The sequence below is a fragment of the Delphinapterus leucas genome, chromosome 14, assembly GCF_059928025.1.
Source record: "Delphinapterus leucas isolate spDelLeu-1000000601 "Yukka" chromosome 14, BTC_Dleu_Yukka2, whole genome shotgun sequence".
In the NCBI taxonomy this organism is placed as follows: domain Eukaryota; kingdom Metazoa; phylum Chordata; class Mammalia; order Artiodactyla; family Monodontidae; genus Delphinapterus; species Delphinapterus leucas.
The window spans coordinates 39,968,466-39,979,902 of NC_143142.1; the positions used below are offsets into that span (position 1 = coordinate 39,968,466).

General features: G+C 46.0%; 1 protein-coding gene across 1 annotated transcript in view; it reads right to left on the reverse strand.

Moving 5' to 3' along the window:
* The window catches only part of ANKRD29 (ankyrin repeat domain 29), a 45,136-nt gene extending 35,009 nt beyond the window's left edge, over positions 1-10,127 (reverse strand). Inside the window, exon 1 of the mRNA XM_022586833.3 lies at positions 10,092-10,127. Coding sequence (XP_022442541.1) covers positions 10,092-10,112 — 21 coding nt within the window. The 5' untranslated portion in view covers positions 10,113-10,127. The remainder of the gene's footprint in view (positions 1-10,091) is intronic.
* Positions 10,128-11,437: the final 1,310 nt, after the last annotated feature.

An 11,437-nucleotide genomic window follows, 5' to 3' on the forward strand; every position in this document is an offset into this window, starting at 1 on the left:
CTTCATGAACACGACCACTTCTATGCAGGTACGCACTACCATTCAAAAGGGAGACCTTCCAGATGTGTCTGATCATTTGAAAGAGTGCTCCTCCGGCAACAGGTGATTGTCGTGTACTTGCTTATGGGATGCAGATACCCGAGCCATGGGGCTGTGATGAAGAGCCGTGTTGTTGATTACACAGCACTATTAATACCCTATTTCCCACCAATGTCCTCACTTTCCTGCCTCTGTTCACAGTTTCCTTTTTGTTTGAAATGAATTTTCCCCCATCCTTCACGGCCAAGGTTCTGCTTAAAGGTTATTTCCTCCCTGAAGTGTTCCCAAATCTCTCTTTGCCTCTAAACAGAGGGAAATCTCTCCCAATTCTGAGTTTACAGGTACCTTTTCTGTGACCTCAATACTTTCTACCTGATTCCAGCTGCCTGGGTAAATGCCTCACTTTCCCTCCACCAAATTTTCTCTGTTTCAGCTGGAACTTGACAGAGGTTTCTGCTGAGAACAAGGAACTCTGGGCAGAAAATGTTGCTGTGAGTCCTTTAAGAAAAAGGAGTAAAGTGGTAATCAACATGGTCAGTGGGTGAGGCCACAGTGAAAACGGGCATTCCCACTCCAGTTATGTCCAGTGGATCCTTCACTCCACTCCTGGGTTATTTTAAAGTTGCTAAGTTAACGTTGGAACAACTACAGAAGGAACAGAGCTGGAGAACAGGTCTCCTGAATCAGAGCTGCAGAGTTGACTGTAGTACCACCACCTTCTCTAAAACAGATCAATTTGAATTTGCAGAGAACAATCCCTGGTGGGGGTGAGGGACAGACAGAACCAGACAGCTCAGGGTTTCCACCCCAGCCCTGGGCAACGGACATGGCCCCGCTGAGGCCTGGATTCCTCTTGCTCAGATGGAGATCACATTACCCGCCTTGAAGTTTATGGTAAAAATTAAATGATGCAGGTTAATTGGCTAATACGGTGCCCAGCACATCATACATGCTTACAAATTACTAGTTTCTTTCCTTCTGTCCACTTTCTTTCCAAAGTTAGAATCAACAGGCACAGCTGAACTCAGAGTATTGGTACTAATAAAGAATTCTGCTGGTCTCAGGAAATTTTCTAGTATTCAAATTGTTGAACAAAAACACTTTTTGGGGTGGGCTCAAAGCACATATCTGCCCCAGAGGGTCTTTTATGCAATACGTCTTCTAAGTATATGTATAAGGTATTACATACAATAGCTAACTCACCAATGCTAAGTTGAAAACACCAACAATTTCCGCTGCTCCACAGAACCATCACAAGTGAAGGTCCAGTGGCAGCAGAGCGGTGGCAGCACCTGTGGGTGTGAGGATTTAATTTCAGGAGCTCTTCAGCACATACACAACTTACTGTTCCTGTGCATTCTTGGACAAGAGCGTGGCAAAGTGGGGAGTGATAAGCAGATTACAAACATACTTGGAATGCTTCCCTGGCTCACTTAGGAGGAAACAGATCACCTTAAATTCCAGGTGAATAATTTGCTTCCCCTGAAGGTGTAAGCTTTACTGTCCCAGGAGTTTTCACACCCAGTGTCTGTGGTTTTTGCACCAGGCTGGGTCTGATGTTACAGTTGTTAGTAAGTGGGTGAAGCAATGGCAAGGCTGGTTTGACTTGTATAATAAATCATGAAACAATGCCCCTTTAATAGAGAGATTGCACAAGGCCAAGATGAAGTTTGGGAGAGTGAATCAGGAAGACAATTTAATATGCACCATGGAACAGCTCTGTTGGCTTTTCTGGAAACATGAAACCTTGAGAGTCATAAACTGTAAATCATTTTCAGTGATTTTGTTGTTTCACTTTAACCCCAAATACCTTTCAAAAAACCATTTGCAAACCACAAACTTCTATTGTCATGACAAGCTCTCCAGCCAGGAGCCTCTCCTGCCTTTGGGATGGCCTCGGGGATTCCTCTCCTGCACGGGCTACACATCCTGGTTTCCTACAAGGTTCTAGAAACTGAGCTTTGGGAAAAGGTGTAAATCCTTCTTTTTTCCCTCAAGAGCTTGATATACTGGGAGGTGGAGACATGATAGAGTAGTTGATTTGGGGTGAGAGAGAGCTGAGTTCAAGTCCTGGCCCTGCTACTTCCCGGTTCTGGGACCTTGGGCAGGTTATTTAATTTCTCTCTGCCCTAGGAAAGTGAGAATGATATTAATAGTGGTAGTATAGTCAGTATCCTTGGGGGATTGGACCCCCTGCGGATACTGAACTCTGTGGATGCTCAAGTCTCTTATATAAATCGGCACAGTATTTGCATATAACCTATGTATCTCCTCCCACGTACTTTAAATCATCTCGAGATTACCTGTGATAGCTTACACATGTAAATGCTATGTAAATAGTTGCCAGTGCAGGTCAAATTCAAGTTCTGCCTTTGGGAACTTTCTGGAATTTTTTTTCTGAATACTTTTGATCTGTGGTTGAATAGGCAGATGTGGAACCTGCAGACACGGAGGGTCAACTGTACCTCTGTCATGGGCTGTTAGAGGATAAATGAAGTAATACGTGCAAATGCACTTTGACAGCAAACGCTCAAGAGATGCGAGCTCTAGATGCACAGTCCTCACAGCCCTTTAAAAGACTTGTCCAGGAGAATTCACTTGCTTGGTTGCTGGCATGTGCTCGGGAGAGTGGCACTGGCCAGGGGCTAGGACTAGAGGTACCAGTCAAACTTGATCTCTGCTCCAATGGCTTTATGGGCCAGTAGGAAACGAGCATCCCAGGCATGCAGAGTGCTGATGCAATGACATGGGGGCATCCTGGGAACCGTCACTAGCTCAGAAGGGCTGGAGTGAAGGACGTTTGGGGGGAGAGAGGGCAGGAGATGCTGGAGGGCAGGTAGTCAGGGCCACATCTTGAAGGACTTGCTGTGCTATGTGATGGAGCTTGGACTTCATCCGGTGGGTACTAGGGAGTCAAGGAAGGGTTTTAAGGTGGGGAGAGACCACCAGTTTTGCATTTTAGAAGGTCCCCGTGGCAGCCTCAGGAAGAATGGACTGAGGACTGGAGCCAGACTGAGACTAGTGTCTACAAGGTTAGGAGACACTGTACAGACAGGGAAGAGATGGTGAGCTGAGGCTACGATCGTGGGGACAGCAGGATGAGACAGACGGGGGAAATTTCAAGGAGCTCAACCGAGCAGTCTCGGTGTATGACTGCCTGTGCAGGAGCGGAGGGAGAGAAGGAGCCTGGTGGATGTGGTGCCCCTCAAGGAAGTCGGAAGCTCCGGTTGAAAGGCAGATTATGGGGAAGAATGATGAGTTCAGCTTCGCACATGCCGAGTTTCAGATGCCTATGGGGCATCTAGGTGGAAATGTCTAGCAAAGCAATGCATAAGTTCTCCTATCACACTGCGGCCAACCCATTTTACTGGAGTGCAGGAATCCTGAGCTAATACTTACCGAGTGCTTATTCCGTACCAGTGGCACATCCTCTTCAGACTAGCTCATTTAATGCTCATCACAGCTCGGGGAAGTGGGTGCATTATTATCCCACTGATCAGATGACGTTAAGTGAGAAGCGAGAAGCAACAAGGCAGGCTTCAGCCCCAGGCAGTCTGCTGCTTGAGGCTGGGCTTTCAGTCATCCTATCGTCCTGCCTCCTGCGGAATTCTCCTCCTGAGACAGCAAGGAATAGGCAGTGTGGACCCCAGTGACCTCCTTCCTACCCTCATTCCAAGTCCTCTTCTGCCAAGATGGAAAGTCCACCGACCTTCTTTCTCTTTGGGGTCTACAGACCACATTGCCTGGTGAACTTCCAAACCTCCTCTGGGTACAATCTGCACATAATCATAAAATGCTGTTTACATAGGGCAGCCCTTTAAGTCTTTAAAGGAGCTGATGCACGTGAAAATGCTTCACACAAATCTTAAGGCACTTCACCAATCGTGTGATTACTATTTAACCTCTTCCTTGGTTTTTCGGGTCTCTGCAAGCAGGCTGTTGGCTGTGACATTGTCATCACAGCAGTGACAACCTACGTTGGGTTCTTGCTCTGTATCAGGCAGTGTGCCGAGTACTCTCACTGTTCTAACGCTTTTAATTCCCAGAAAAACCCCATGAGGTAGGTGTTACTGTTCCCATTTTTAAGATGAGGAAACTGAGGCACAGAAGTGACTTATGTAAGGTCATCCAGCTAGCAAGTAACGGGATTCAAACCCAAGTCTGTTTGGGTCCAGAGTTTGAGATCCTATATCTTATCCGCTGTGAGAAAACCTGAGTATAACCTTCCACATATGCCGTCTTCCCTTCTCTTTTTTCCCCCTATTTACTGCCAGAATTTCGGCTCACACAGTGGTCATTAGCACACTACCAGAAATTAAATACAGGAAGGAAGGGGAGAGAAACACAGAAGGGAAGTTGTTACTTGTACAGAACTGGAATTCTGATTAAAAGCTAAGAGGGGGTAGAGATCTAAACTACTCGTTTAAAAAAGGGTTAAGAATAATGTGGATTTCATTTGTATAATTAATCTAATCAAGAGAACATTAGCTTTGTTCAACGATGAATTTCTCTGATGTTCGAAGCCACATTAAACAAGGGGATAAGGAGGGTTGAGAGACCACAGGCAGGAGGAGGTTTTTGATATGTCACCATTCCACTTCGTGCTAAATGGCTGAAATTTACAGCGTTGCTTAATAAACATGAACTGAGAATTAACCCTGTGTTGTAAGTATCATTACACTTCTGTAAGTGACAGGAAACCTAAGAGCAAAAAGTAAGTGATTTATTCACCCAGGCATTCTGCCTAAGAGGTAGGCCTGTATAATACTGGCGTTTCCAAACTCAGAGCTCAAGACCACGTTTAAAGTCTGTTTAACACATATATGTTCCGAATAGGCCAATCGATAGAGGTAGAAAGTAGTTTAGCAGTTTTCTGAAACAAGGATGTTTGGAGGAATACAGTGACTGCTAAGAGGTATATAGTTTCTTTTTGGGGTGATTAAAATATTCTAGAATTGATTGTGCTAATGGCTGTACAACTCTGTGAATATGCTAAAAACCACTGAAACGAACACTTTAGCGGGGTGAACTATATGGTATGTGATCTGTATTTCAATAAAGCTGTTAAAAAAAATACACGGCTTTGTTAATTTATTCTCCTGTGGCTCATCCAAAAAATTTCAGATGATTGATGAACTGGAGTTGATTTTGAGATAATTTACATACCTTCAGAACATAGATGGAACATACAAGTTCCTGTACGTCTCGTCTGGCCAAGACATGAACAATGTCCATCACCAAGATGAAGGCTGGAATTGAGATGCTTTATCCTCTTGGGTAAGACAGGCTCAAGAAAGACCTAGGTATTACCCTTTATCTAGTGATGATTCCCCTGGGATGGTGACCTCCCTCATTGGGTTAGGGTCTAACCCCCAAATTGTGCCAGACTTTTGGCAACCTCAGCCCTGGAGAAATAGCTGTTATAAAGACAAAAGTTAATGTACTGAAATCCACGAGCTTCATTCCACAAAAAGACTCAGACCTGCACTTTGAGTTTGCTTTTACTTTAAAAACAGTTCCAACAAACATGTATCTCTTTTCCCAACCAGAACAAATTGGGAGTTGCCAAGGGTGAAACAGGAAGTTTACTGGAGAGGCAAAGCGCTACCAGCAAGAAGGGACTGCTGACAGCATAATGGACAAAGGATAAAAAAGGGTGTCCACATGGTTCAGAAGCAAATAGCCCTACAAGTGGTGACTCAGTCATCGAGAAGAAGCGAAATTGTGGTTTCTAATGCTCTGTTGATCCTCGCACAGACTCAGCCAACAATGCTGGGTCTTTTCAATGCAGGCCTTGGAGATCCAGGGCCTCGGGCCTACAAGCCTTTCAGCTGCCGATGAAAATGAAACAGTTAATCTATGGCTCCAAAATCAAAGTTAATGAAAACATCATGCAGTATGTACGAAATGTAACATGTTGTCAACTTTACTAATTGCTAAAATTGGTATTCATAAAATACCGCTGACACATGTATATAATCGGCAGGGCTGATTTTCTCACTAGACAAGAACTACTGAATTGCAGAAAAATCCTGGACAAATGTAAATTAAATGTTATTTGTTGCTAAATAAGTTAAAAAGCAATAGTATACAAATCCTTCCAAAAATGTACAATAAAAGTGCTTGTGGGATCTTAGTTCCCCAAACAGGGATTGAACCTGGGCCCCTGGCAGTGAAAGTGCTGAGTCCAAACCACTGGACTCAGTCCAAATTCCCTGGCCAGGGAATTCCCAAAAGTTGCTATTCTCATTGTGGGCTGAGGGTACATTTTAATATGTTTGGTATGATGTGAGCTGGGGCTAGTGCAGGGTTAGTCACCGGCCTGTGACTCTGCTCCCTTCCCCCACTCCCCCTCAAGCCTTCCCTCTGTGCCTTTTGGAACTCCTCCACTTGCTGTTAAATCAACCGTCTTTCTCCTTCACTTAGCACCGAGCTTCCTCTGCCTCCCTGGTGGAGGCTGGGCCTGCTCTCAACCCAGCCCTAGGGTGAGGAAGCCTCACCTGGCTTCCAGACACTGCCCTTCTCACCAGGTGTACGTCTCTGCTGCTTCAAGACTCAGGCCATCCTACCTTCTCATCCTCTGCCTCACCTCAAGGTAGTTGTCGCCTCCTGACATTTTCTTCACTGAAAATGAACATTTTCTTCACTGGAAATGTTGGCACCTTCCTTTCTGCCCACCCCAAATTCTGACCGCATCCTGGCCTTCACTTTACAACATATCAATATCTCTGCCCCTCCCACCTCCTGAGAACTTCAGCACTCAGCTCAATCACCCCCTCCATGCGCAAGCCTTCTCAGCACTCCCTGTTGTCATCTTAAAATACTTTTTTATTGAGATATAATGTACATACTATAAAATTCATCCTTTTAAAGCATATAATTCAGTGGTTTTTAGTTTAATCTCAAGGTTTCACAACCATCACCACTATTCCAGAACATTTTCATCAACCAGGAGAAACCTCGTACCTATTAACAATCACTCCCCATCACCCCCTTCTTCTCCCAGTCCCTGGCAACCACTAAGTTACTTTCTGTCTCTATGGATTTGCCTATTCTGGACATTTTGTATAAATGGAACCATGTAATACATGGCCTTCTGTGTCTGGCTTTTTGCACTTAACATAATGTTTTCAAGGTCTATGCATGTTGCTATGTATGAGTGCTTCATTCCTTTTGTTGGTTGTATGATATTCCATTACATGGATATACCATGTTATGGACTGAATGTCTGTGTCCTCCCCCCTCCAAGTTACTATGTTGAATTCCTAACCCTCATTGTGATGATATTTGGAGGTGGGGCATTTGGAGATAATTAGGTTTAGATTAGGTCCTGAGGGTGGAGCCCCCATCATGGGGTTAGTGCCCTTACAAGAAAAGGAAGACATTAGAGCTCCTTCTCTCCCCTTTCTGAGGAGATAGCCAGAAGGTGGCTGTTTGCAAGGTAGGAAGAGGGTTCTCACCAGACACTGAACCTGCCAACAGCTTGATTGTGGACTTCCCAGCCTCCAGCACTGTGAGATATAAATTCCTGACATATGTTTTCATTTCTTGTGCATATACACCTAGAAGCGGAATTGTTGGGTCATATGGTAGCTCTATGTTTAACTTTCTGAAGGATGACTAGACTGTTTTCTATTATGGCTGCATCATTTTATATTCCTACCAGTAACGTATGAGGGTTCCAAATTCTCCACATCCTTGCCAACACTTGTCATTGTCTGTCTTGTTGACTGTAATCATCCTAATGAGTGTGAAGTGGTATCTCATTGTGGTTTTGATTTGCATTTCCCGGTTGGCTAATGATGTAAAATATCCTTTCAGTGGCTTATTGGCCATTTGTATATCTCCTTGGGAGAAATGTCTATTCAGATCCTTTGACCATTTTAAAATTGGGTTGTCTTGTTTATTGTTGAGATGTCTATTATCATTTAAAGATGCTAAAGTCTCTACCATTTTAAAGCAAACAAACCCTTGGCCAAGTCTGGATTCCTGCTGCAGCCACCGTTCCCGCAGAATTTTTTGAGAGAGTTCTCTCCACTTGTGGTTTCCACCCACTCTCTTTTCAAGCTATTACAATCTGGCTTCTGAACTCAACATTGCATTAAAACTGCTCTCAGCAAGGTCACCAGAGCCTGTTTTGTTACTAAATTCAAGAGGCACTTTTCGATTCTAAGCTTGTTTGATTTCTCTGTGGTATTTAACTCTGCAGCCCTCTCTGCCTTTGTGGAAAGACTACAGATTCTTGGCTTAATGATAGCACACGCTTCTGATTTTTCTCATACACTTCTGTCTGCTCCTCCATTTTCTCAATAGGTTTCCTTTATTCTGCTCATTCTTAAAATCTTGAGCTTCTTTAAGATTTTGTCCTCAGTCCTCTTTTTTATTTTTTAATAAATTTTATTTATTTATTTATTTATTTTGGCTGCATTGGGTCTTGGTTGCTGCGCGTTGGCTTTCTCTAGTTGTGGTGAGCGGGGGCTACTCTTCGTCGCGGTGCGCGGACTTCTCATTGCAGTGGCTTCTCTTGTTGCGGAGCACGGGCTCTAGGCTCGCGGGCTTCAGTGGTTGTGGCACGCGGCCTCTAGAGCACAGGCTCCGCAGTTGTGGCACACGGGCTTAGCTGCTCCGTGGCATGTGTGATCTTCCCCGACCAGGGATCGAACCTGTGTACCCTGCATTGGCAGGTGGATTCTTAACCACTGCGCCACCAGGGAAGCCCAGTCCTCTTATTTTCTACCTTTACGTGATCTCACTGGGCAATCACATTCATCCCCAAGGGTTCAATGACCACTTAACACTGCTCACTCCTAAATCTCATCTCTATCTCCTGCCTAGACTACTCTCCTGGGCTCCTGGTTTGTACATCTGTCTAACCAACATCTCTACTTGGACTCCTATCCATCCTTAAACTTGACATGTCCCACCCCAAACATTTTGTCTTTACTCCTCTGGCCTTCCCTAACTCAGTGAATAACATCAATTACCGAATTCTGCTGATTAAAAAAAAAATTTGTCACACATTTGTCTGCTTCCTCCCATCCTCAAAACCTGTGCCCTAGTCTGGTACCATTTAACAAGATGACCCCAGCATCATCCTGACTGGTCTCCCAGCTCCATTCTCTTCTCCAAACCGTAGCCAGAGATCTTTCTAACATGCAAATCTCACCGTGTCATTCCTCTGCTTACATGAGCTACTGTAAGAGGTGGGATTACACTGGCTTTGGAGCCAGACACACCAGGGTTTCAATCTGAACACCATTCACACACTGGCTGCACGGCTGTGGGAGGAGTTATTTAACTTCTCCATGTTTTAGTTTTCTTATTTGGAAAAAAAAAAAGTCGGGGGCACCAAAGTACCATCTCGTGGGTCCTCCTGAGGATTCAGAAGATGCTCCATGATGCCCTTGGTTCAGAGTCGGGCACATTTTATGTGCTCAATACATTTTAACTACTATTTTTATTAAAACCTTCAATAGAGGCATATCAGTGAACCTCATTTTCATCCTAAAATGTGGACGTTAAATGAATGACTTTAATAACCTCTTTGGACACTGAAGTCTGGTAATCAATCGCAGCTCCACTCTGCGCTGGTCATTCAGCTTCAGGGTCAAAAAAAGTCCTGTGGGGAGGAGGCAGCAGTGGTGCGGCTGGCGTTCGGGAACGCGGACGCAGGATCGGGCATCGGTGCCGCAGCCCTGGTCCCTGCGAGGGGCGGCCGCAGAGGAGCGCAGACCCAGGGCTTCTTCCCCGACCCCCGCCCGACTGTTACCCCGGCGACAGTGCTCGCCGCCCCTGCGCCCCGCGGCCGGGCTCACCGCACCTGCAGCCAGAAGTACTGAAAGCCTTTCGGGCAAAAACCGCACCCCTAGACCACAAACCACAGGAGCCATCCAGGCCCGGTCGCTCCCTCCCGTCCCCCGCCAGCCCCGCCGGGGCGGCGGCCACCCCTCCCTGCGGGCCCGCGGCGGCTCCGGGCGGACGGTGGGTGCGGGCCCCGCCGCCGCAGGTCTGCCGCCCGCCCGGCGCTCCCTCCCGGAGCCCGCGGCGCTCACCTTGAACGACATCCTGCACATGTCCGCGGCCGCCCCGCCGGGACCGCTGCGCTTCCGGCCCGGACGCCCGGCCCAGCCCTCCCCCGCTCACCCGCCGCCTTCCGCAGAGGGGCGGCCTTCCCGGCGCCGCGCGCTCTCGCCGCCGCAGACGGGGCCGGGGCGGGGGGAGAGAAGAGGGGAAGGAGGAGGGGCGGGGGGCTCACGCGCGACCGCCCTCCGCGTACCTACCACACACACACTCCCAACTCCGCATGCACTGTGCACACTCTACACACACACAGGTTCATACATACGCCACTGCACGCTCACAACCTCACACCACTCTTCACACATCCAGGCTCGCTCTCTCGCACTCCATCCCACTCCAAACTGTACACGTCACACTGTGCACACTTTCCAGGTTACACGCGCTCAACCCTAGCCCCACGTTTTAAACCTACTTGATACTCCGTGACAAAGTTGATTTAAGCTAGCTGCATTCATTCACAGGAGAAATAAGCATATTAATGATTCAAAAGTTGGATAAAAATGTTTTCTATTGTAGTTCAATGTGCTAACATCTTTATATGTCATGTGTTATGAAAAATTTTCGTATGCACTAGAAACTTAATTAAAAAAATTTTTGGTTCAGGAGGAAAAGAAAAAGACACACCCACACCCCTCACACACCCACCTTCTCTCTCATGCACACACTCCATGCACATCCACAGTCCTCACACACATACACTGCAGTCTCTACACAGACTCTACATTCCACGCGCACAGGTTCACACACAATACATAATTCCAAACTCACATCCATGTATACACAGTATACACACATCCACACACAAATCCACACACATCCACATCCTCCAAAAGGGCATGGTCTTCATCAGATGACTCTTAACCTTCATTACAGCACAAATATGACGATGATGGAAATGAAACATAGGAAAAATATTCACCCATCATCCCACCACTCTTTCAAATAACCATTTTCAGTTTTGTTTCTGACCTTCTAGGTTTTCTTTTCTTTTTCTTCTTTTTCTTTTATAAGAATCTGGGATTTTTCCTCCTGGGGAAAGAGCTGAGAAACAAGCCTTTTGACTGAAGGAATGATAAGTGGTATTTTCCTTTTTGAAGGTGGAGGGCACAGTTTGAAATAGACACATATTCCTCTTTTTATCACACCGACCACCTTCTCCCCTTGGCCTTATCCTGCACACCTTGCAGTATCACAGGAGCTGTCCACTCCCTCGAACGTACTGCTTGCTAATTGCCCAGGGTTGGTCTGAGGGGAGTAAAAGTGGGAGAGTCATATTTTTTTTAATTAAAAAATATATTATTTTTAAAGTATAAACAGC